Here is a 25,715-nt window from a genome sequence, read left to right on the forward strand (position 1 = left end):
GTACTGTATGATTAAGATAAATAGAATTTTGGCTTGCCTTTTTAAATTCCATATTTTGCTGTAGAGTACAGGACACAAGCCACCCTCCTCTCTGTTCCTGTGTTTCTCTGTTTGCTAAGAAACTGAGTACTCATGGACTAGGGTAGGTTTCTTGGGGGATGCACAGGGGGCATATCCACAAAAGCTTTGCTGGGGTCCAATCGCTTAAAGGTAGCTACCTGAAGCCTTCTATAAATATCAGCTTGGCCGCCGTCTACTACAAGTAGTTTTGAAGACTATCTGGTACCCCTGTTGGCCAACTAATTTAAATCCTTACTCAAATAGCAGTCTTTCTACCTGGAAACTGACTGCCATGATTCCTAAACCAGACACCAGACTCCCAGTGGTCCAACCGCCGCTTCATCTTACTCATCATGTCAAACTGTTTGCAAAGATACTTACTCTCATACTTGCCTGGCTTAGAGGCTCTTTGGTGCGTAAGGACCCTGAGGTAGGCACTGTTGACCAAATCTATGGAATATGAAATATAATATTTCTCTGATATAATTTGATTAACCTTAATGAGAGTTCTTTGACCAAGAGTGAAAGGTTTAACACAACAACCAAAATTTATTGGTGAATAGTAGGGAGGTCTAAACTAACATACCACAATCTATCTATTTAACAATAAGAAAAAGAGAAACAAAATGTATATGATTCACCAAATGAATTAAAGCATATACTATTCATACCCTAAACCCACAAACAGCAAGACAAACAACACATACGACAATCATGTATACATGTAAGTGCTATAGAAATGTCCTGATATTTACCAATGGTGTAGCATGGGGGCCCCCAGGATTGGTGGATCTTCTCTCCTGTCTTCCCCCAAAACCTACCCTGATATGCACCTATCTCCCATAGACTTGCATGGGGCCATCCTGATTGGTAGAACTATCCAATCCATCTTCCATATCTGACGCATCTCATCCAGGATTGGACAGTTTCCCCATCCCATATCGCTTACATAACTCAGCCCCATCCTAGAGCCTCCCCTTTTAGTGATAAAATTACATATGCCAGGTCATGGCACCGAGGCGTCTGGATCCAGGCTTTCTCCTCAAAATTCCCTCCATTATTGAGAGTTTGGAGGGAACCTTAGGTCATAGCCTGGTAAAACTGCATTCCCCAGATAGCCATCACCATTGCATATCTAAAGAGAGGGTACTTTGAACTGGCCCTCATACAAACAGAGATTTAAATGGCCTGGTCTAGATTGTTATGTGGGCTCCATAAAGTCTGAGATAAGGTAGTTAATTTAGTGGTTGCCCCCTCTCACATAATAGAACATTCCTTGTGACATGCACATGTTTACACACCAAACATTCCTCCAATACAATACAAAGCTATCTCTACAACTTGATCACTTGTTTCAATGTCTATGTACAACACACCGCTATCAAACCAAGCTCTGATATTTCCAGCTTTGTAACTTGGTTAACATATAGTTAGAAAAATATCTATTTACAGTTGCTGATGAAGATTATACATAAACCCCTCATAAGTCAACAGCACATAACATTTATATAGAGCCACTGTATTATTGCACGCAATACATACACGTCATATCCCTGCAAACCTCCTGTCCTTGGACATTATGTATGGCATTTGATACCATCTCCTGACCTCACATTCAATACATCTTACAATGCTAAGGCTATGGTCCTAACTTCATACAGTTGATCTCTTTGCTTTGCGAATGCCCTTAGGCATACATTAGATACACAGCCTACAAGTTGGAATTTTTTCCAATATCTAGAGGGATGAGGCAAGGGTGCCCTCTTACTCGTCTTCGCAATAGCACAACGTTTCTGAAATAATCCAAACATTCGAAGTGGCGGGTACCCAACACAAACTCTGTATGTTTGCGGACGATGTTCTGTTATTGATCCCCTACTAATCTATTCGACAGGATTTTTATATGCCCTAAATGAGATTGGGGTCTGGGAATCTCAAATTTTGTCATGTATTTTTATGCAGCCCAGTTTTCCGTACTACTTAAATAGCATGCTACCAGGATGTACCTTTCTGGGTTACTCTAGAGGCAGCGGATTGCGATCCGTTCATGATTGATAACCTGCTGAGGTTTACCTCACAGGAACACAAGGTACTCATGAACCCAGTCACCCTTGCTCCCTGGCTGTTAGGGATAGGTTGTAATGGTCCTGTAAATTGATATCGCGCTATACCCTTGTACTAATTTCTGTGCCACCTGGCGTTTTACCCAGCGTAGACCTATCTTCTTTTCAACACTAGACCTATTTGAAACTAATGAGTTTACATCAGTTGGTCACTTCAATGGTAGTCAAGCAAGCCTTTTTCGATGTTACAGTAGCAACCTGTATGACCAGGTGCTCTGTTACCTTCAGGTTGAGCATTTTTACACCAGTTGTGACCAACTATATTCTGATCTTCACCAGATGAATATATTCAGGCATCTTTGCTCTTCTGACCCTCACACAAGGGCTGCATGCCATGGCGTAAACATCCCCTGGGATGCCCTTTCCCCTATCCCCCTCTTCCTTTTCCAGGTCTTTCCCTTCTTTCCCTACTACCCTCCCCTCACCTCTTTCTCCTCCTGCTTTTCTTATGTTCAGTACTGTTTGATAACTGTATCATATTTTTGTGGAATTACTTTCTGTGCTTTTACATGACTCACCCACCCTCCCCGTGTGGAGGTTTGTCTAAACCATTATCTTGCGGGGGTTTTATTCAGGTTTTTTTTTTTTGTACTGTACTTAAAATTGTAAATAAAAATAAACCTTTTTGAACAAGAATATCAAACATACTTAATTTTTCTTTTGCAGTTCAAATTTAAAGAAAATAAAAAATGTGAAGATGTTTGTGTTAAAAAATACAGTGCAGATCAACAGAGTAAACAGAAGCTGGAATTCTTGAAGAAGAGTATGCTACTTAACTATCAGCACCACTGGTAAGTATATCTACTATTTTTATTTAAATTTAAGTTGTTGACAATTGTTCTGGACCAGTAAAATGCTTGACTTCTGTAGCATATTCACATAGTGGAAAGTGCATCAACAAAAAAAAACACCATTTCCATGAACTTGATGGCAAAAATGTCATTGTGTATTTGAGGCAGACCTTGCAGTAAAATGCAATAGGTTTTATTTACTAAAGCGTGAAAAATTGGAAGCTGATTGGCTATCATGCACAGCTACACCTGATTCTGAGTGCACCAGTTTTAGTAAATCTATCCCAGTGTCTGATTATGCTGCTGGTTTTAATTGCTAGATCAAAGGAAGAAATATGAGAAGTGGATGCCTGACCCTTTTTGTCCTTGATATGCAATACGGTATTTTCAACAGTACATGTTACCTCCAGTTATAAATACTAACTTAAAATGTCTGAATTGTGATCTCCATTCAGATTTGTAGCTTCTTCCTTTTTAGTGGTTCTAGCCCCAATTCCAAAAAAGTTTGTACGCTGTGTAAAATCCATTTAAAAACAGAATGCAATGATTTGCAAATCTCATAAACCCATATTGTATTCACAGTAGAAAGTAGAAAATATATCAAATGTTTAAACTGAGAAAATGCACCATTTAATTAAAAACATTAAAAAATAAATAAAAAGCTAATTTTGAAACTGATGGTCACAAAACATCTGGGACAGAGCAACAAAAAGCTGGCAAAGTTAGTGATACTAATGTGGAAGAGCTGGAAGAATATTTTGCAACTAATTAGATTAATTTGCAATAGGTCAGTAACATTGTTGGGTATTAAAAGAACCTCTTAGAGAGACAGTGTCTCAGAAGTAAAGATGGGAAGAGGTTGCCATCAGAATGTATTAGTCCTGCCATGCTTTTCTTCATTTTGATGTTTGATTGAGGTTTATAATTATCATTGTGGTATGCCCTGTGTGGTATTCAAAGCCTGTTTAATACCTGTACTATACATTCTCAGTTGTAGGGGGAGTAAGACACTTATTTTCTTAAGCACAATAGTGCTGAAGAGTTGTATTTTTTTATACAATTTTGGTGTGTGTGTGTGTGTGTGTGTGTGTGTGTGTGTGTGTGAAATGAATAAAAAAAAAAAAAGGGGCAGAGGTGCACCAGTCTATGAAAAACTGTGTCTAAACATTGTTGAACAATTTCAGAATAATGTTCCTCAATGTAAAATTGAAAAGCATTTAAATATGATAAACCGTACATAATATCGTAAAGATTCAGAGAATCTGGAGAAATCTCTGTGCACAATGGACAAGGCCAAAATTTTCTTTGGTCAGACAAATTGAAAATTTTGAATATATGTAAAAAACGTGCGCTAGATCTGTGTGGGTGGAGCAGCTAGCATGAAAGGCAATGACCTCAGAACCTTCTAAATGCAATATATTAACATACAGCGCTAGGATGAAAAGTCTTATCCTACTTATCCTAAATCATTACCAATAACAAAACCCGTATGGCATACGGATATATATAGCATCTCTTGATATTTGAAGAAATTACATTAAACAACACTCTGAATGTGTGGTAAACTCGTGACAGTCTTTCACAGGTCAGAATATCAATGGTGACATTGGTTGTACGTATAGGTGTAGATTACGCTAACCAGATAGCGCTAATTATAGCGCATATGAATGATGATACATGGGTCATCTGCAGTTGGACATCTAGGATACGGATCGTCTGATGGACAGCCACAGGAATTCCAGCCTATCAGCCACTCTTCCAGATAATAGCAAAGCGATCAGGATCCACCAGAGGGAGCCAGCGATCAGGATGTCATCACAGGTCTTAAACCCAGCATCAAGGAGTATGTAGTATACACGAAATCCACCAGAGGGAGCCGGCAATTAAGATGTCATCCAGTGGTCTCCTTTTAAGAGGTAGGCTCATAGAAGAATGAGCCCAAGCACAGAAAATGCCATAGTGGAACACTGCTTTATTGTGAAGAACATCAGTTAAAAGGAATGACACACTTGTTAAACACTTTTGGCACCTAGCAAGCTGAGGGGTCCATGTGGTAGAGTCACTGAGAGCCGCTTCCTGACATGTTTCGTGCAATAGCACGTTTTCAAAGAAAATTGAAAATTTTGGCAAGCATGGGTACTGCATCCTCCAGACTTATGAAGGAGGGGGACTTTCCGGCTTATCATTAATGTGTATGGTTTGGGCAGCTTGCATATGTGCAAAGGCGCAATCAGTGCTGCATGATTTATCCAGATTTTAGAGCAGCGTATGCTCAGGCAAGAATGGGACAACATTTCCTCTCCCAAAACTCCAACTGGTCTCCTCAGTTTCTAGGTGTTTACAGAGTGTTAAAAGAAGGGAATGCTACACCATGATAAACATGGCCCTGTCCCACCTTTTTTGAGATGTGTTGCCATCAATTTCAGAATGACCTTATTTATGTCTTTAAAATTGATACATTTTCTCAGTCTAAACATTTGATATGTTTTTTTCTGTCATTCATTCTGTTTTTATGTATATTCTGTTTTTACACCGTGTACAAATTTGGAGTTGGGGTTGTATTTGTTTATCAAGCAGTGTGTGCGCCATTCATGTAGACTAACTTCTTTGATTACAGGGTAAGGCATGTGGAGAGTCTGTTTTACACACCTCAGATGCTATGCAAGTAAATTTTTAGTTGTGAGATCCACAGGTATATTGGGAAAATAAATATTTATCTTCAAATTTACTTTACGCAGGAATACGTGTTATACCTCTATTTTCTCTTTTTATAATTGTTTGCAACCTTTACATTAAAATGATTCATCCACTATGTCTATCTTCCAGGATTATTGACAATATGCCTGTTACATGGTGTTATGATGTAGAAGAGAAACAAAAGTTTTGCAATCCTGGCTTTCCAATTGGCTGCTATATTACAGAAGATGGACACCCTAAAGATGCATGTGTAATAAATGTGAGCATTTCAGCAGTGATTGAGCTGCATCCCTCATTCTTGCCTCTACAAACACAGAGCTATTTTGTTTTAATTGACAAAAGTAATAGAAAATAGAGATTTAAAAAGCTTGTAGTATTGTCATAGCTTTCTAAAGAATTGATATTATTTTGAAATGTAAATAATAATCTTTCATCTACAGTCTGAATTCCATGAGAGGGATACTTATTATATCTTTAATCATGTGGATATAACTATATATTACCATGTGGTAGAAGATGAAGCAAAGGGGTCAAGATTGGTTGCTGCTAAACTTGAACCTAGAAGGTAAGTTATATCCGTTTATCTGTTTCTTGTGCAGCTAAAGAGGAGACCAAACACCTAAAAGATGCACATTAAAATATCTTCTTTGGTGCGAATTTAAGTTTCACCACTCGTATGTTAACACAAAAACTTAAAATATTGCATACAGTCCTTTTTAGATGTGGTGGCTGCATTATTTTCCTTTTTCAGGCTTTTTTGTTCCTTTTGCACCTAATTATTCTGCCAGTAATATTCTTTCCCTGTCCTAAAGTGACAGTGCTCACTCAATCTACATCATTCTGTACTTTAAAAAAAAACAAAACAATTCTGTTACTGCATCTAAGGACTTGTAAACCACAGCATATAAACATTTTTATTTTTGGATAGTTTTAGATATGCGTTAATCTTTTGACTGTTTGTTTTTATGTGGTGAACTTACATGGCTCTGCAAAGCCATACAAAGCAGTGTGCTTGCAGTGAAACACATACACAGCCTACATAGTAAACCAGTTGATCGCCCCACGTTAACCCCTTCTTGCCCAGTGCCATTAGTACCGTGCCCGTGCTTTTTATTAGCACCGGTCACTGGAGAGGTCAGTGACACCAAGTCAGTTCTCCCCAGTGTCAGAATGCCTGCCACAGTCCCGCTATAACTTGCTGATCACCACCAATACTAGTTAAAAAAAAAATAAAAAAAATTATATATAGATAGATCACATATTGGGATTTTTTTTCCTTTAGCAAAGACGTAGCAGAATACAATTTGACAAAATTAGATTTTTTAAATTTTTTTTTTTTTACTGGACATGTTTAATAGCAAAAAGTAAAAAAAATATATATATATATTCTATTTTAATAATTTTTTTTTTTTTCAAAATTGTCGGTCTTTTTATGTTTATAGCGCAAAATTTAAAACTGCACAGGCGATCAAATACCACTGAAAGAGAGCTCTATTTGTGGGGGAAAAACTATGTAAATTTAATTTGGGTGCAGCATTGGAGGGCAAGGCATTAAAATAAACTGCTGGCTCCTTAAAGCGGATTTGTCTATTCCATAGCATTGATGTAATTTTACTTTTGAATGAATGTTATTTTGTTTCCTTTTTGTATTCTATAATATAGCTACAAGCATACTCATTCTGACAAAGCGGATTGTTCTGGTCCTCCAATGGAAATTAAGAACCAGAAAGATGATGTTGAAATCCGATACACTTACTCTGTTACTTTTGAGGTATTTGTTACATATATTTTTTTTTGTAGATTTTAGACTTGTTATTAATAGGCAGCTCCAAGCAGCCATGTCATGGCTCAGGGTACACACATTGCTTTTTTACTCCCCAACAGTCATGGGTTCTAGAAGCGGTTTGTTTTCTTACAGTATATTTTAGTTAAAAGTGTACAAGAACGACTTGCTGATCATCATTCAGTGAAATATAGTGTCCCAATGTTTGTGATTTACAATTTCCTTATGCCAAGGATTGGTTGATAGAGGTTAATAGGGATTTTAGCCCACACCAAGAGTGGTCCAAGTAGACGGTCCAGGAAGTTATTGATGTGAGTGTTCTTTTATACACCTTCCTAACTTTTGTTAAAGCCATTTTTAAAGTATTTTCTACTTTTTGTATTCCCGGTTAGCTAATACACTTAAACTACCACCAGCACAAGACCATCAGAGCTGGATATACTTTGGGTTAGCAATCCAGCCGTGGATAAACTTATTCTGCTTTTCTTATCCCTTTTTTTTTTTTTTTTTTTTTTTTTTTTTTTTTTTATTGTAAATTTCATACTATTGTTTAAAGTTTTAATAGGCGATGCCTTTCATTAATGATATTTTGTAGTGCAAACTCTCACATTTACTAAGACTTCATCAGGCACGGTTACATGCCATATTGAAAACTGATGAAGGAAGATGTCTTTACAGATACTTGCACTGTTTTGTTAAAGTGACTGTTTTAAAGCTGATGTCTAGGTATGTTTTTTGTGTTTTTTTTTTTTTTTTTTTTGGGTCTGTTTTTTTTGTTATTGTATAATTCCTACGGTCCAGCTTGGACCAATGTAAGTATGCATATCTCATACCTGAGCAATGGCTATGGAAGCTGCAATTTACTGCAGTAGTCGCTGCTATTACAGTAATAATTGTGATCATCTGGGTCCTGTGCGGAGTGTCTTACCTTCTGCTTAGTAACCCCAGGGGTTTGCGTGCTATTCACTGCTGACATTCACAAGAACGCCTTGTATTGTTTCAATGGATACAAAGCGTTCACTGATTGGGTGAGGAGAAGACACACTGCCATCAATGCCCCACCTCATGCAATCAGAAAACATCTTGTGTATATATTGGAAAAATAAAAAATACACCATGTTCTTTGAATGGCGGCAGTACCGAGCAAGCAATTTCCCCTCCTCCCCTTCCCTATGCAGTAAGGAAGCTTCCTCAGCGGTCCTTTAGGCATTAGATATGCATACTTGCATTGGTCCAAAATCATACCTAGAAATCCACTTTAAGTTGTATTTTTTGTTTTTCCCCTTTGCTGTATAGGAAGAAAAAAAGATTCGATGGGCTTCAAGATGGGATTACATTCTTGAGTCTATGCCACATACACACATTCAGTGGTTTAGGTGAGCATATAATTTGTTTTATATATTTCTTTTACGCAAGTATGGATTTGCTTCAGATATGACTAGTGTTACAGGCCCTGGATTCCTTATTAAAGTTAATTGCACAACCCTTTTCAGTTTCCACTCCCTTTGGTACATCTTAGGGTAAAAGTGCAGCGTTTCCCTGTTTGATATAATTACTCAATGCATGGAGCAGCATCTGTGTAGCCCCGCTGAACTCCAGAACTCTTGGCAGGAGAAAAGCTGTTTTAAAAACAATGTAAAGCTGCATATTGCATGGCTGTTTTAGCCACATCAAGTGTTTTGAGCTTTAATGAATTCCATTAATACAGGGGAATTCAAGTTTTTTATTTCTCTACTCCAGCTTCCTTCCAAAACGCACATTTTTGTGTGTTTTATATTTTATTTTTATTCTTCACTGTGTGTAAATGCTCCTCTTCTAATACGCCTTCTGCTTTGACTGCAGAGATACCATATACTCAGGTCTATGTTGACAGTGCGCTCTCCAAGTTCTTAACTTGTTGACCTTAATCCACACTAACTGCTAGTTTACACCAACAAATGTGGTTCCCGACTATGTGAATACCATGACTGCTTGAGGTACAACCATGGGGAAGAAAAGCTTTGTGGTGTTTGTGTAAAATAGATGGAGAAAATGAGTGTTAAAAAAAACAAACAAACAAACAAAACAGGCCTGTACTCTTCTCCCCTCTAACGCTACAGCAGACCTTGCTGATCCTTTTTGCCTAGTCTTCTGGTTTCAGGATCTTTGGCCACCTTGATAAGCTGTGTGTAAAATGATGTAATTTTGTGCATGTGCAAGAGCTCGCTCATCCCGACACATGCCGGAATTATAAATTTGAGTGGCATGTGTGCAGTCCTGTGTACATTGTCAAGAATGTGAAAAAGAGGCAGATAAGAAACCTGTATTGCAGAAGAAATATAGTACATTGCTTCTGTAATAAAGAAATAGCCTGCCTGGTCACCCATTTTTTAAATTTTATTTAAAGTTCCACTTTGACTGACTTGTTCTGATGCTTCTAAATTGGCCTGTGCATTTTAAGCTCCAGTGACCTTCCTTGAAGAGTTTAAAGTGTATTTAAAGGCCAAAAATGTTGTTTTTTTTTTTTCCCTTTTGGTTATGTCGGGTGTTTATTACCTTCTGTGTCCCCACTAATGACATTCTCCATCCCTGTCCTGGGAACCATTTTCACTGGAAAGTTAACAAGCAGAAAAATCCCAAATTTTGAGTAGTCACCAGAACAGAAGTAGAGGCGATAATTTTTAATTGGAACTCTTTTTCTCATGGCAACTGTCTATGCTTGTTTACCTCATTTTGTAGAAATTAACTGCTACTTCCTGTTGTGTCTGCAAGACAAAGTGAAAATAAATATCTAAAAATAAGCAGAAGAAAGAAAACCATTCTCTGCTCCTTTTTATGTAAATAAAATCTTTACACTTCTTTTTTTTTTTTTTTTTTTTTTTTTTTTTTACTTTTTTGAGGTTGATGTAAAAAAAAATATTTAATATGCAGGTCTTATGTTCTGAATCTAATTTTGTGTCTTGTGTGCTTGGTTGTACAAGTTCTAAAGTGAAATTAGACATTTCATATGGAGTTTCAGAACTTACTCTTCTAAATGAATGGCATCTTGCAGACAGGTTTATTTTCCAATAATTAAATGATGAAACCTGTTTGTTTGGTTTTTTTTTTGTTACAGTATAATGAACTCCTTGGTGATTGTGCTTTTCCTGTCTGGCATGGTTGCTATGATCATGCTGAGAACACTGCATAAAGATATTGCAAGATACAACCAGATGGACTCTGCCGTAAGTAACTGGAGCACAAAAATTCTACACCTACAGTTTCAGATCTTTTTGTAAGCTTTCAGTACAGCGTATAAGCCAGGGGTACTCAACACGTGGCCCATGGAGCACTCTGATGAGGTCCGCAACCTCAAACCAGGGAAGTGCACTCCCGGGGTTAGCATACTGTTGATCATGATCTGGGTTTGCCGACCCGCCATGTAATTTAGCAATAAAGGTCTAAATACCACTATTAACCACTTGCCTACCGGGCACTTATACCCCCTTCCTTACCAGGCCAATTTTCAGCTTTCAGCACTGCCGCACTTTGACAATTGCGCGGTCATGCAACATTGTACCCATATGAAATTTTGATCATTTTTTCCTCACAAATAGAGCTTTCTTTTGGTGGTATTTACTCCCCGCTGGGCGCTTTACTTTTTGCGCTATAAATAAAAAAGTGCAAAAATTTTTTTAAAAAAAAGTTTCTTTGTTTCTATTATAAAATTTTTCAAACAGGCATTTTTTTCTCCTTCACTGATGTGCGTTGATGAGGCAGCACTGATGGGCACTGATAGGCGGCACTGATGGGCACTGATAGGCAGCACTAAAGGGCACTGATAGGCAGTACTAATGAGGTGTCACGGATAGGCGGCACTGATAGACAGCACTAATGAGGTGTCACGGATAGGCGGCACTAATATGCAGCACTGATAGGCGGCACTGATAGGTGACACTGATGATGGGTACTGATAGCCGGCACTGACTGGCATCACTGCTGGGCACTGACTGGCACAACCCCTGGGCACTGACTGGTGGCACTGACTGGCAGCACTGGTGGGTGGCACTGGTGGGCAGCACTGGTGGGTGGGCACAGGTGGGTGGCACTGGTGGGCACAGGTGGGTGGGCACAGGTGGGTGGCACTTCTGGGCACAGGTAGGTGGCACTTCTGGGCACAGGTAGGTGGCACTTCTGGGCACAGGTAGGTGGCACTGCAGAGTGGCACAGGTGGGTGCACTGCTGGGCACGGGTGGGCGGAGCTAGTGGGCGCACTGCTGGGCGGAACTTGCGGGTGGCACTGCTGGGCACCGATTATCAGGGCACTGATCATCAGTGCCCTGATGATCGGTGCCGATCCCCGCTCTGACAACTGCCGGTTCTCGGCAGTACTTTCCTCACGATCTGACAGTGTGAGGAAAGTGCAGCCGAGAACCGGCACTTGCATTTCCCTCTGATCAGCGTGTCATTGGACACCGCTGATCAGGTGGTAAAAGGCCGCTGTGATTGGCCTTTTACCACATCACGTGATCAGCTGTGTCCGTAGGACACAGCGATCACGGAGATTGCCGGGTGCGCGCCCCCTGGGGTGCGCAGGAGAGCGCGTTCTGGGAGGACGTCATATGACGTCCACCCAGAACTGGCCGGCCGCGGTGAAGCCGTCATTCGGCTATGCGCGGTCGGCAAGAGGTTAACTACACAATCCAGCAACCAACAATATATTATTATTTAAGGTGCTTAAACCTCTTAACCGTGTAAGTACAATAGGTTTTAGTGTATAGAGTAAGCACAGAAGTTTGTATTCTGCATATACTGTACTTATAATTATATAACAGGCGCAGATAAAGGAGTATGTCATCAAACATAATATAGCAAAGCTATTCAAGCCACTGATGAATCATCACAAAATACATGCATGTGTATAGATACAGAGAGCTACACTTAAAACATAGAAGAGCTGATGTTCAGAAATACATACAGGAATTCAGTGTCCAGTATACAGTAATAAAAAGGAACCCCAAGCCAGACCCTGGTAAAGAGGGGAGAAGAAAAAAATGTTTCAGGGATGTAAAAAAGAAAACCAAAAACCCTTTCTCAACCTCCTCCTACCTTGCCGACCCACCATCACAGAGCAGCAGTGCAGTGAGCTGGCAGCAGAGGGAGAAGGAGCTGTCGCTACAGAGGAAGCATCAGCTTATGTGGCTCCTGTTCCCTCTGCTGCTGGCTCACTGCACTCTGTTGCTCTGGGATAGCAGATCGGCAATGTAGGAGGTTCTTGAGAAAAAGGGTTTTTGTTTATTTTTTACTTTACATCCTTGAAACATTTTTTTTCTTCTCTCTTTTCACCAGGGTTTGGGTGATACCAAGTGCACGCCTTCTCTATTTCTTTTTAGTAGCCCGGATAGTGATGCTGGCAGCATCTGCAAGAGGAATAGGGCAGTGTTTTAAACACACACTTCTGGGCATAATAGCTTTTGCAATGGGCATATTAGCACCCATAAAAGGGTTAACAACGATTAGGCTTCTTTCACCGTTATCCGCGGGTGCAGCATAGTGCACCTGCAACTTTCCTGAGCGTTATCTGGACTGAGCTATAGACCTTCTATTATATCCTGCTGGTTTGGTGCCCCTTTCAGAGTGCAGCACACCCGCAAGATGTAATAGAGGTCTATGAAAAAGCGCAGCTAGCCCACAGTAAAGCTTCAGGTACACTGCGCTGCACTAGGAGTGCAGGTAAACTGCAGTGTAACAGCAGCCTTATTGGGGGATCAGAGCAGTAACCGCCTGTTTAAATTTGCATTTTGGGGAATAAAACCTTTATAGTTCAGTATGGCCCACGACTGGTTACCAAATAACTTAAGTGGCCCTTGCTCTTCAAAAGGTTGAGCACCCCTGGTATAAGCAATGGTTTTCATTAGCTGGACCCTTGCAGATTTTTTATTCACAATCTGTGTGCAAAGATGCCCTTTTAACTGTGTGAAAATTACCATACAATTTAGTCTGATGTATAATTTCCTTTTTAAATTTACCAAACTTTTGCAATATAAGGGCCTGCGTTAGCAATGCATTTATTTTGTCATTCAGACCAGTGTGTAAAACTTACAAGAATCTAGAATTTTAGGGTATTTTTTACACATGCATTTTTTTTTTATTTATTTTTTTTGTACTGGTGTAGAAGAACCACATAGGCTTTGAATTTGGAAAATTAAGCTATTAAAAACCCAAATTATTATTCTGTCAAAAGATATATATCTAAATCCCAAAAGCAAAAATGTATTATATTGCAGCTTGACAGTTTTTAGATGTAGTCGCTGTATTTTGTTTTCTGCAAGTACATAAAAATATCTATTAATCAGCCAAATACCCAGTGAGCTTTTAACTTCAGTGTGCTACTTCCTCTGCTAAAATCTTTAGTATTCTCTGCCTATTTCTGTTCTCTCCTGTGATCTTCAGAACACCTCCCTCTGAAGTTATGGCTATAAGGAGATGATCTGTAGTCCAATTCAGGAGTGAGATGCCTAGGGTATTAATGCCTGCATATATACAGTACAGTGAGTGAGCGTGGTCATCCTTGAAGAGGAAGTATGTTGATGGCAGCATCACCAGGTGAAAAATGGAAAGACTGAAAAAGGAAAACTAATGTAGCTACCACATCGAAGGACTGGCAGGCTGCAATATGTTGCATTCTTGGATTTATATACAAATTAATGCTTTGTGGAATAGTCTTTTAGATGTCAACATTACATATTTTTTGTTGATTGTTATTTAAGTATTGTATGTGACTGATTTTGATTAAGTCTTATGTACTATAACTTTTTTTAGCATGCTTCAGATTGTATGTGACTTCATCCTTGTGTTCTGTTTATATGTCTTTTAGGAAGATGCTCAGGAAGAGTTTGGTTGGAAACTGGTGCATGGTGATATTTTCAGGCCTCCAAGAAAGGGCATGCTGCTATCAGTTTTCCTTGGTTCAGGCGCTCAGATCTTGATTATGACATTTGTCACCTTATGTAGGTATTACCAGTGTTTGAACAAAACTAACTGCAGTAATACCAATTAAACAAATGCAGTAAACCTGTCACGACAGATTCATTTCAAATATTTCTGCTAAAGAATATTCAGTACATGTAAATTATACCCTTGGCTACTTGTTTAAAGTAAATTGTGGCATACATTGGTAGCAAAAAGGATACTGAAAACTTTATGTATTAAAAAAAATATAGTGAATTAGGACTGCATAAAATTGATTAATAATTATATACATTTACGCTCTTTCAGTTTTTGCATGCCTTGGATTTTTGTCTCCTGCAAACAGAGGAGCTTTGATGACATGTGCCGTAGTTCTGTGGGTGCTGCTTGGTACTCCTGCGGGTTATGTTGCTTCCAGATTCTACAAATGTAAGTTGAGATATTAAGAAATGCCCTGGCATTAAAAGATCACCGGTTTGTTTAATGAATGTTTAATGTGAATACGTTGTATACCCACTTTTTTTTTTTTTTTTTAAGTGTACTGGTACTATTATTATTATACGGTATTTATATAGCGCCAAAAGGGTTTGCTCAGCGCTGTACATTAAAGTGGGGGACAGTACATGAGACAATACAGTAACAAGACAATATACGAGAGGTTTGAGGGCCCTGCTCTTTCGACCTTAAAATCTACTATAAAAAACTGTTAGCAGTATGGTGCTTTGTAACTGCAAGTTATTGCTTAGTCCTTGGTTACCGTTGGTAATGTTGTAAGCATAGATTGCCTTGTATTTGTTCATGAATTAAAATGTAATCATTTATGTATTTTAGCACAGATGAAAAGACAGATTTATCTGTATTAAAAAAAAAAAAAAAAAGTTACATTGGTTCTAAATGGTGATTAATATTGCATTATAACAAACTGTGGATATACATGAATCCCCCCAACTTGGATCTTACATGATCTTGGAAAGAAACCTAAAAAGCTAACATTTTGGAATTTTACAAACACAGATAATTTTACAAAAACAGATATTTTAGGCTAAGGCTGCACTCCTGAATAAATCTGTTTGCTGCTAAGAGTTTTAACTACTCATTGGAGGTGTTTTTCAACCTATTTAAACCCATGTGTTACTAGTAGTTTAATCTCTCAGTAACCAATTTAACCGCCAATGTACCATAACCTTTTATGCCTCATCTATGTTCTTCATATTGTGTAAGGGCAGTGTGTACGCAAAGCTTTTAAGCTTTTAACAAGGTTTGAGCAGTATTGTTAAAATTTAAGAAAACTTCAGTTCCAGTTTGGGAATGTTTAAATTCCAATTTTTATTGTGGATGCTGACTGTCACTTTAAACAAGCTGCTAGTAGGCTTTCAATAAGTCTACTTGCAAGACTTGTTTAAAAATGACAATCCATCACTCCTGTTTAAGATATGTTTTTAACATTTCCAAATTGAAACTGAATAGTTCTTTAAAGTTTTCAATAAAACTTTACTTTCTGTACATTCGTCAAATGCCCATCTGCGGGCCTGGGACCAGCACGGGGGGGGGGGGGGTAGCTGAGCTATTCTCCCCTTGTTGCTTACCTGTAAGCCATGTGTAAAATGTCACTTCCAGTTTTACTATTCTCTTTATTTAAAAAAACCAATACGACTTTGATTCGGGTGTTGCGGAATGACCACTTGTGTATACATAGCTTTATAGAGACATTGGACTTTAAAACTAAAATACAACAGGCATGCTTTTGGAGCTGTGAAGTAAGATGTGACTTTAATTTCATGTAGGTTTTTGCATGAATGTAAACTGTTTGAATATGTGTGTTTTCTAACACGTTCCTTGTTTTTGTCTTTTAAATACAGCATTTGGTGGTGAGAAGTGGAAAACTAATGTTCTGTTGACTGCATTCCTGTGTCCAGGGTATATATTTTTGTTTGGGGTTTTTCGTTTAGTAAAAATGCTGTAAAATGTCACAGCTAATGGTTTGCAGGGGCTTATTTCTGTAAAGAATAGCCCAAGCAACTTCTTTTCAGAATGAATTGTATATGTAAAATAAAAGTATTGTTTAACCCTTCCTGCTGATCGTGCGTAAATCTGCATGTCTATCTTTGTACGGGACCTAGCACAGAGGTTGGTCTCTCGCCAGGAGTCCTGGGTCTCCTACTAACAATCGGGACCCGGGACTCCTGGCCTCCCTAGCCTCTGATTGGCTATCTCCATGATCAGTTACTGTGAGGCCCACTCCTGTGTTTACTTTCTCTTTTGAATGAAGAGAAATTATAGTGTTTATCTTAATCTCCTGCAAGAAGAGGAAGATACAAAGTGTGTAAAAAACAAAAAAACAAAAAAAAACCCTAAAAATTAAACCTAAAGAAAAAAAAAACGCTAGATCAAGGTTTGATCTAGGTCCGTACCAGGATTTAGGGTCAAGGTCTGGGTCAAAAGGTCACAGTCAGTATATTTTGGTTAGAATTAAAAAAAAACAAAACAAAAATTAATCTGTATGTTAGTGTTCGTGTGTTTTTAGGTAGAATAGAAAAACATTTAGGTTGTACTATGGTGGGAGGATATGGTAATGGAAAGAAATATACAGCTAAATTTAAAAAAAAAAAAGTTGAGGGTTTTTTTTTTTTTTTTTTAGTTAAGATATCCATTACCATTTTACCACAAAATGAAAGCCCAATTTGTCCTGGAGAAAAAAAAAGGTATAATCCACCTGGTTACATTAAGTAGTTCCGATTTTATATATTCAGTTTTAAGAACAATATCAAAGTTGCAAAATTGTGTTTAGGCATTAACATTTGTTTTGCCCTCAGTCACTAAGGGGTTAAAACTATTTAAGAATTCCTGATAAAAGATTTTTTTTTTCATGAGCACAAATATACATCTTTTTCAGTTCTAATTTCTGCCTTTTTGCCAAGTACCTGTCAAATTATTTTCTGCCTTTAGATTAAAGAATGCATACTTCAGAGTAATCCTGAAGCTTAACGAAATGTATATTTTATTTTTGTTTGTGTAGGATTGTGTTTGCTGATTTCTTCCTGATGAACCTAATTCTTTGGGGAGAAGGATCCTCTGCAGCCATTCCATTTGGTACTCTTGTGGCTATCCTGGCGTTGTGGTTTTGTATCTCTGTCCCGCTGACCTTCATTGGAGCCTACTTTGGATTTAAAAAGAATGTAAGTATTTCACAACCTTATGGATTATACTCAAAGGTATACACTGCTTGTTTCCTCAGATACAATCATATGTTGGTTATTAAGAATTATCTAGTTTGAGAGGCTGAACATTGGCTTATATTGTTGGTTCTGATTACAGCACATTACATAACAGCTGATGCAGGTAGACTAGAAGAATCCATGAACTACAAGGGCCCTCACAGTTCATTCAGAACTCTGTGAATGAATGTCGCAGCTTAGCCATTCTGTTTTTCAATTATGACAGCAGGTGCGGAAAGAGAATCCCCTGTCTGCTGTCAGAATGGGGGATCGGGGAGGTGCAGGGCTGCTGCATTAAGTAACATGTTACATCATGAATATGAGTTTAACATGTTACTAAAGGTGAACTTATCCTTCAAGTTTGACACCAATTGATTATTATTTGGCCTGTTTTTGTTGGTTGATTTTAGATTACACTCATTAGAAGAGTGTTCCTCTTTAACCACTTCCCGACCGGCCGTTCTATATAAATGGCCAGACGGTGGCACTGCAGGGTCGGGTGGCCGGTGGCAGGAGCTGACAGGGAGCGGAGCTGTTTTGTTTACAAACAGTTCTCCTCCCCTTCGTAAATGCTCGGCAATCAATGGCTGGGATCTGGTGATTGATGGGCGCATGAGCCCCCTACCCGGAAGTGCTAAATCGTGCACCCGTGCCACCCTGTAGCAGGTAGGTTAGGTCACGTTTTACCAAAAGACATCCAAAGTAGGTAAGGGATGTCTAGATAAAAATACACTGTGCAACTTTGACTAAAGTAGCATAATGCCCTTGCTATAGTTATAGGCCATTTACCTCCTGAAGCCTGACTGGAATACTCCTCAGGATCTTGCCAAGTGAGGCCTAATTGTTACTGGTCACCTCCAACATCACAGGAGTAACCTTGATCTCTGATTCAATCCCCCTCATATGCTGTTCTCTCACCTGGTGCAGTAGCTCTGAGCTCAGCATTTGACAGCTCACTTCTGTGATTGTGGAGGTGAACAGTAGCGGCTAGACCTCATTTAGCAATGTTCTAGCAACATTTTGGGAGGATTCCAGTCAGGCTTCGGGAGGTATGTAAATGGCTTACACCTACAGCAAGGACGTTCAACTTCAGTCAGAGCTGCAGTTTTTTTTGTTTTTTTTTTATTTACAGACACCCCTTATCTGTATAGCATTTTTTTGCAAAGGTGAACTAACCTTTTAACTTGAAATGGTTACACATGGAAGTCGACATTTTTTTATTTTATTTTTTTACCCTATCAACTCAAGACACCATTTGTGGTTTGTAACTTGAACTACACTGAGCTGCCAGGCCTCTTAGTTGAGGGGATAACCACCCTTGTAGAACATCTACATCTAGGTATCTATATAGCTTCTAGTTTACAAAACACATTATGCTTTGAAACAAAATTAATGTTACTTAACTGCTTCCCACCTATTATAATATGAAGGCTGAGCAGGAGCGCTGACATCTTGGGTGGATGTCATATGATGTCCTCCCAGGATCATGCCACACGGGCTGCGCTACAGTGCAGTCTGTCACCCGCTGTGTCCACTGGACACCGCGATTGACAGAGTAGTGTACCGGGCCAGCAAATCACATGGAAATTGTATACAACTAATGGCTTCCATTCATAGCCAGAGTACTCTTGCGTTTGATCTCTATGATTGGTCACAGTGATTAAATGGTACAGATAGGACCTCAATGTATGACTCTGTCATTCATAAAAAATGGTTGCTTATAACAGTAATTATTTAAAGGAAAAAAAATCTTCCCAGGGTGGTACAGTGACACTATGGTAACACTGTATTGCTCTAGTCAGTGTATTGTAAATCAATTGTAAAAAGAAAAAAATTGTAACAGTCTTAATAAAAAAACTTTTTTTTTTTCCTTACGTTTACATACTGTCACCAGTCAGTGTCCCTGACTAAACAACCCCGGAGTCCTCAACCAAATACTCCTGTTGACTCTAGGTTTAATACATAACCTCTTGGTGCCGGCCGCACAGAAATATGCGGCCTCCCGGCGTCTGTGCCTTGATGTCGTGCAACCGCACATTTGCGTGCAATTAAGAAAACCATATGTGCTAAGAGCGTGCGCCCTGCGCGCTCCCAGCACACATGTCCATTACTCACGGAAAGGTCCCGATTTCTTCTTTTGATCAGGACCTTTCCCGATCATGTTACGGTGGCCACATGACCCTAAACCCCGCCTCATCTCCCGTCTTCTGAAACTCTTAAAGGGCCGGGAGGCGCCAGCGCCAAGGGGTTAAACTGGTGCGTAAGGTGAGATTTTACTTCTGGGCTATAGCTGCATTTAGTAAATCAGCCTTTGTGCTTACTAAGGGTTCACAAAAGGTTCTCCTTGCCTTTTTGCTCCAATTTTGCTAGGTGGATCAGTTAAGGCCTATAGTCTGAAAGATAGGGTTCCTTCCTTCCCTTTTTAAGACACATTCAAACTAGATCTGTTAGTGCCTCATGGGCTTTTCAACATCGGGCATCTGTTTCTCAGATTTGCAAGGCTGCTAACCTGGGCTTCTGTTCACATGTTTACATTCTACTTGGTGAAATGTAATGCCAGATACTGCGGCAAGGTGCTACAAGTGAAGTCTGAGTTTATCAAGCCCTTCTTGACCTGTTTATGTGGACCTGTTGGCGTTGGTACTTTTGCCCACCCCTCAGTTGGACTGCTTTTGGATGTCCCAGTCGTAATGATTTTGAGAAACCTGTGTCGTCATGTATTGCACTATAAGGAAGAGTATTTTGAAAAACTGTTTCCTGGAGTAAAGGACCCAAAAACTGAGGCTAGCCAGGAGTGTGAGGGGGTTAAATAAGGTGAGGTGTCACTACAGTTTTTACAAGTGTCTAATCATTTAGAAGGTAGCTGCATATAACCCAGTTTTAATAAATTAAAGACGCCTTTGTACTGTCCTGTACTCCAGGAAATTAATTTTACTAATAAGTCAAACTTCCTGGGGTTAAAAAAAAAAAAATCTGGGGAGCGATCATTCACTTTCTGTAGACCTAACCCTAATTGAGCAACAAGACAAAGTGGTTCTAAAGGCTGATTTTTTTTTTTATTTTTTTATTTTTTTTTTTACCTTATTTATTATTTATTTATTACAGATACTTATATAGAGCTGTCAGTTTATGCAGCGCTTTACATATATATTGTACATTCACATCAGTCCCTAACCCTCAACCTTAATGCATTCCCTGCATTATAGAAAAAAACATTCAGAATGTGCTCTCCCCCCATACTTGCCTGGCTCAGGAGAAAACACACGAGTGCACCAAGAGCAAGCAGCTTGCTAATGGAGCATTCAGTGGGGAGCAAGGGGCCAGGAGTATCTGAGGGTCTACAATTACCTGTTTTTAGGGTGGAACATGTAAACGTTCCTGCTCCTGCAGCCACTTGGGGATCTGAGCACCTGTGAAAGCCGTAAGAGTTCCCTTTTCCAGCTGTCACATTCATTCAGAGTCCCCAAGGAATTCCCTTAATTTGCATGGATTTTCTCACTTTCTGTTTGGCTATGGGACAGGAAATGAAGGGAAATCTCTGCAATAGGACACAGATGATGAAAAATAATCGTCAGATACAGTACCTTGACTCAAAGTTTTTGACTGCAGATTTTGGTGTACGTACAGTTTTTTTTTCTCTATTGTCCCCTTTTTGGATAGAGGATGCTATTTTGGTGTCTGGAATATGTTTTAGTGTGCTTCCTTTTTTTTTTTTTTTCTCCTGTTTAAAAGCGAATTGTAGATGGTTATGTAATAATGTATTCACTTCTTTTTGCAGGCCATTGAACACCCTGTCCGCACAAATCAGATCCCTCGTCAGATTCCTGAACAGTCATTTTATACAAAGCCATTACCTGGTATTATAATGGGAGGAATTTTGCCCTTTGGCTGTATCTTCATACAACTTTTCTTCATTCTTAATAGTATCTGGTAAGAAGATATCCTTTTGTTTTTTGTTGTGGTCTCCTATAGCTGTGAAACCCATGTTTCTTCTAGGAAAAGCTACATTGATTGACTTTGGCAGCAGTTTGGCTAAGATAGGAGCCTCTGCTTCTACATATCCAAATGAAGCAATAACTTATGAGGTCATTTTTCTGTCATGGATTGTATTTATTTGAATGTAATATTTTATCCTTTTAATTTAAACCTGAGAACATCTTTAACATCTTTTACTTAGATTTTGTTTCAAAGCATTGTGCTTCTATACTGTAAATGCAGTGTTGTCTCTATTCGTAATAAATGGTGTGATTTTGCAGAAAGTCTAACTCCAGCCAAATCCTTCATTTTGTTTTGGCTAGAGCAGGGATTGTTAGAAGTTGTTGAAGTTTGACAATATTTAATGAAAAGTATTTTGTGTACCTTGGTGATTTGCTATGTGACTATGACTTATTTATTTATTTATTTTTTTTAAGGTCCCATCAGATGTATTATATGTTTGGGTTCTTGTTTCTCGTATTCATCATTTTAGTCATCACTTGCTCAGAAGCCACAATATTACTGTGCTACTTTCATCTGTGTGCTGAGGTATGCAGTTTAATTTTCAATGTGGTGATATTGGCATTTCTCAAAGTAATGGGTAGATGTCGCATTGCTGCTGCTGCATAACATTATATTAGCAAGACATTGTTGCATATTTATAATTCTTATTAGCCATGTACTGGGATGGAAACGTTCTTTGCTCACCTCAGTTTTAGTTATTGGTAATATACAAAGTGCAGTAATCTACAACAACCGGATATCTGTGCGCTTAGTTCTGTTACTAAAATAATTTGCTTTGGGATACTATTGTTTTCACATCACTCTTTGCCTTTTGGTGTGGGTTGATCTATTTATTTTATTTATCTTATTTGCCAGTAATTTTTTCTCCTCCTTTCTCTCAGGACTACCATTGGCAGTGGCGCTCATTCCTCACCAGTGGCTTCACAGCAGTTTACTTCCTAGTGTATGCAGTGCATTATTTTTACTCCAAACTGCAAATTACAGGAACTGCAAGCACCATCTTATACTTTGGATACACTATGATCATGGTTCTCATATTTTTCCTTTTTACTGGTAAGATGCTGTTCATATTTAATGGTGACCGGCAAACACCTACTTGTGTGTGTTTATTTTATTTATTGCAGCGATGTACCTGACGAGACACCCCCCCCCCCCAGCTTTTTTTAATTCTATTAGCAGGAACAAAATGTATAGACTCAGTAGAACTGTCAGTTGTTGCTGGGAACTTCTTCAGCAGCCTGACCCAGATGGAGGGAGAGTGGGAGAAGCAAAAAAATTAAAAAAAACTGTCATTGCTGTCAAGTCAACCCTAGATGTCCATGCATAGGTAGCATTATTATTATTGCATTTATAGCCAACAAGGCAAATTCATTTTCTGCTCAATACTGTACTTTGGTTTTTTTGTTTTTTTGTTTTTTTTATTTTGGTTGATTTGTTGTTTCTAATTCTTGGAAATGCAATGTTGGCCATCTGTCAAAGAAAATGCATAAGAAGGGGTTATTTTTAGAAAGCCACATCAGAACAAAGTAGACCCAGAGCATTCTGCCATTCTGATTCACTTTTACTACTGTAATGGGAGCCTCTGCTCTAGGCCTCATGCATAGAGGACATACAAACATCCCTTTTATGGGCATATAACTTTTTTTTCTTTTTTTTTTTTTCCCCAGCTTCTTTGTTTTTTCTAAACTTTATACTACTTTTGACAGGTTAACTTGAAGCTACCCAAGCAGATTAGATTTTTCTAAATACTATATTATGTTTTAGACCTAGTTTTACCTGGAACAATTTGGTCTTGCATCTTTCAGCGCTTGTTAAATTCTATGCTCACTGATACATGTGCATTATAGGGATATAACTGAGCTTTTACTTTTTTTGTGTATTTTAGGCACAATCGGATTCTTTGCCTGCTTTTGGTTTGTGACAAAGATCTATAGTGTTGTGAAAGTGGACTGAGTAGCACAACAGTGTGTAAAGAATGCAAGAAGAACTTTTACTTTAAAATCTTTAAAGCTGTGGAAACGTATTTCCTTTACAGTATTGTCATCTACTTGTGGCATAAAAGCAACAATCTCTCCAACAGAAGCATTTTTGTTTTCAAATGTAACTCACTTTATTTTGGTTCTTTTGCATTGTGATGTTCCTGTTTGAAAAAGAAAACTACTTAAAGATGTATGCTTTTGTAAATATAATAACTATGCGGTAATTGAAATTGACACTTCTAACAGAAGAAAAAAGGTGTATGTAATACACAAATATCCGTACTATTAATAAAATATCTGTAAATACAATTTTGCTTATAGACTTCTAGGTGAGATGAATTGTTCTTGAAACAGGTCGCTACAGAATGTGTTAAACTTTCCTCTAATGTCCTTTTTATTTCTGGTTGAATATTATTTTTTATACTGGGTAAAATGTCCTTACTTTGGTTTCTTTTACTGTTCATTTTCCAATTAGTGATTTGAAGCCTTTAAAACTATGTGCCTCCAGGTCTTTGGATTTTTAAATTTATAATCTTAATAAATACTGTAAAAATGTGTTTTTCATGGTATTATATCTGGAATACAATATAGTCTAGGAACTACAATATATGCTGTACAGTGTTCAAATAATGTATATGTGGTCTATTGGGTTCTTGTCAATAGCACTATAGTGTGAAATGTGTGCACATATCGATCTATCTACATACAAACAGTTGTGTTCAAAAGTTTGCATACCTTGGACAATTGTATACAGTATGTACCATTTTAAAGAAAACATGAGTAAGCAGGCAAAACACATTTCTTTTATTTTGATATGGGATTCATATTCAACTGTAGGCCTTAACAGAATGGCACAATCATAAAACAAAACATGGCAACAAGAAAACAAATGAAATGGCCTCTGTTCAAAAGGGTCTGCCTACCCTTAGTTCCTAATACGGTGTAATGCCCCCTTAGCATCAATAATGATAGTGTGCAGTCTTTTGTAATTAGTTGTTGAAGAGGCAATTTTTGCAGGTGGTAAAGCTGCCCATTCCTATTGGCAGAATGCCTCCAGGTCATGCAAAGTCTTTGGTCGTCTTGCATGAACTGCATGTTTTGAAATCTCTCCAGAGTGGCTTGAAGATAAAGGCAGGAGACTGTGATGGCCACTCCAGAACCTTCACCTTTTTCTGAAGTAACCACTGGAGGTTCAGCTTAGCCTTGGACATTTCAGCATGAAAATGACCCTAAGCACAAGAGCATCCCATGCCCAGCTTTTGTGCAGAAGAATGCAAATTGTCTGCCAGTATTTTCTGAAAACCTGCTGCATTCATCTTACCATCAATTTTTAAGATTCCCCGTGCCTTTTAGAGCTCACCCCCCCAAAAAAAAAAAAATCAGTGAACCACCACTATGCTTCACAGTGGGGATGGTTATGGTCATGGTGCGTATGGCTGTGCTCATAAAGCTCTATTTTGGTCTCGTCAGATTACAGTGTGCCAGAAGCGCTGAGGCATGTCAAAGTGGTGTTGGGCATATTGTTACTGGGCTTTTTTGTGGCACTGGTGCAGTAAAGGTTTCTTTCTGGCAACTTGACCATGCAGCTCATTTTTGTTCAAGTATCTTTGTATTGTGCTCCTTGAAACTACCATGCAGTCTTTTTCCAGAGCAGCTGCATTTCTCCTGAGGTTACCTGTGGGTTTTTCTTTGTATCCAGAACAATTCTTCTGGCAGTTGTGGCTGCAAGCTTTCTTGGTCTACCTGACCTTAGCAGCAAGAGATCCTCAAATTGTTCACTTCTTAAGTGATTGAAGAGTAGTGAGTGGTATATTCAAGTCTTTATAAAGATGGAAAAGGATATAAAAAGATGTACAAAGTTCCATTACCTTGTTACACAGGTCTTTTGACCGTTCTTTTCTGCTCGCCATGGCTCAGTATCTAGCCTGCTCAGTGCATCCACGTGAGCGCTAACAAACTCATTGACTATTTATAAACTGACACTAATTGCAATGTAAAAAGAACAGATGTGGGAAATTAACTTTAATTGCCATTTTAACGTGTGTGTCACCTTTTTGTATCTGTACCAAGGCCAAATATTCCAGGGTATGGAAACATTTGATTAGGGCCATTTTGGGAAATTTCTGTTATTTTGATTTTAA

General features: G+C 38.5%; 1 protein-coding gene across 1 annotated transcript in view; it reads left to right on the forward strand.

Moving 5' to 3' along the window:
- Window positions 1–24,131, forward strand: part of TM9SF2 (transmembrane 9 superfamily member 2) — a 39,741-nt gene extending 15,610 nt beyond the window's left edge. The window contains exons 4-17 of the mRNA XM_089684537.1: window positions 2,850–2,974; window positions 5,801–5,930; window positions 6,112–6,236; window positions 7,334–7,442; window positions 8,751–8,830; window positions 10,549–10,657; window positions 14,290–14,422; window positions 14,691–14,810; window positions 16,241–16,298; window positions 17,398–17,557; window positions 21,375–21,526; window positions 22,009–22,120; window positions 22,477–22,648; window positions 23,481–24,131. Coding sequence (XP_089540663.1) covers window positions 2,850–2,974; window positions 5,801–5,930; window positions 6,112–6,236; window positions 7,334–7,442; window positions 8,751–8,830; window positions 10,549–10,657; window positions 14,290–14,422; window positions 14,691–14,810; window positions 16,241–16,298; window positions 17,398–17,557; window positions 21,375–21,526; window positions 22,009–22,120; window positions 22,477–22,648; window positions 23,481–23,548 — 1,653 coding nt within the window. The 3' untranslated portion in view covers window positions 23,549–24,131. The remainder of the gene's footprint in view (window positions 1–2,849; window positions 2,975–5,800; window positions 5,931–6,111; window positions 6,237–7,333; window positions 7,443–8,750; window positions 8,831–10,548; window positions 10,658–14,289; window positions 14,423–14,690; window positions 14,811–16,240; window positions 16,299–17,397; window positions 17,558–21,374; window positions 21,527–22,008; window positions 22,121–22,476; window positions 22,649–23,480) is intronic.
- The last annotated feature ends 1,584 nt before the right edge of the window (window positions 24,132–25,715 follow it).

Source organism: Staurois parvus, unplaced genomic scaffold (genome assembly GCF_062004578.1).
Source record: "Staurois parvus isolate SC_StPar_1 unplaced genomic scaffold, SC_StPar_1.0 ptg000349l, whole genome shotgun sequence".
Taxonomy (NCBI): Eukaryota; Metazoa; Chordata; class Amphibia; order Anura; family Ranidae; genus Staurois; species Staurois parvus.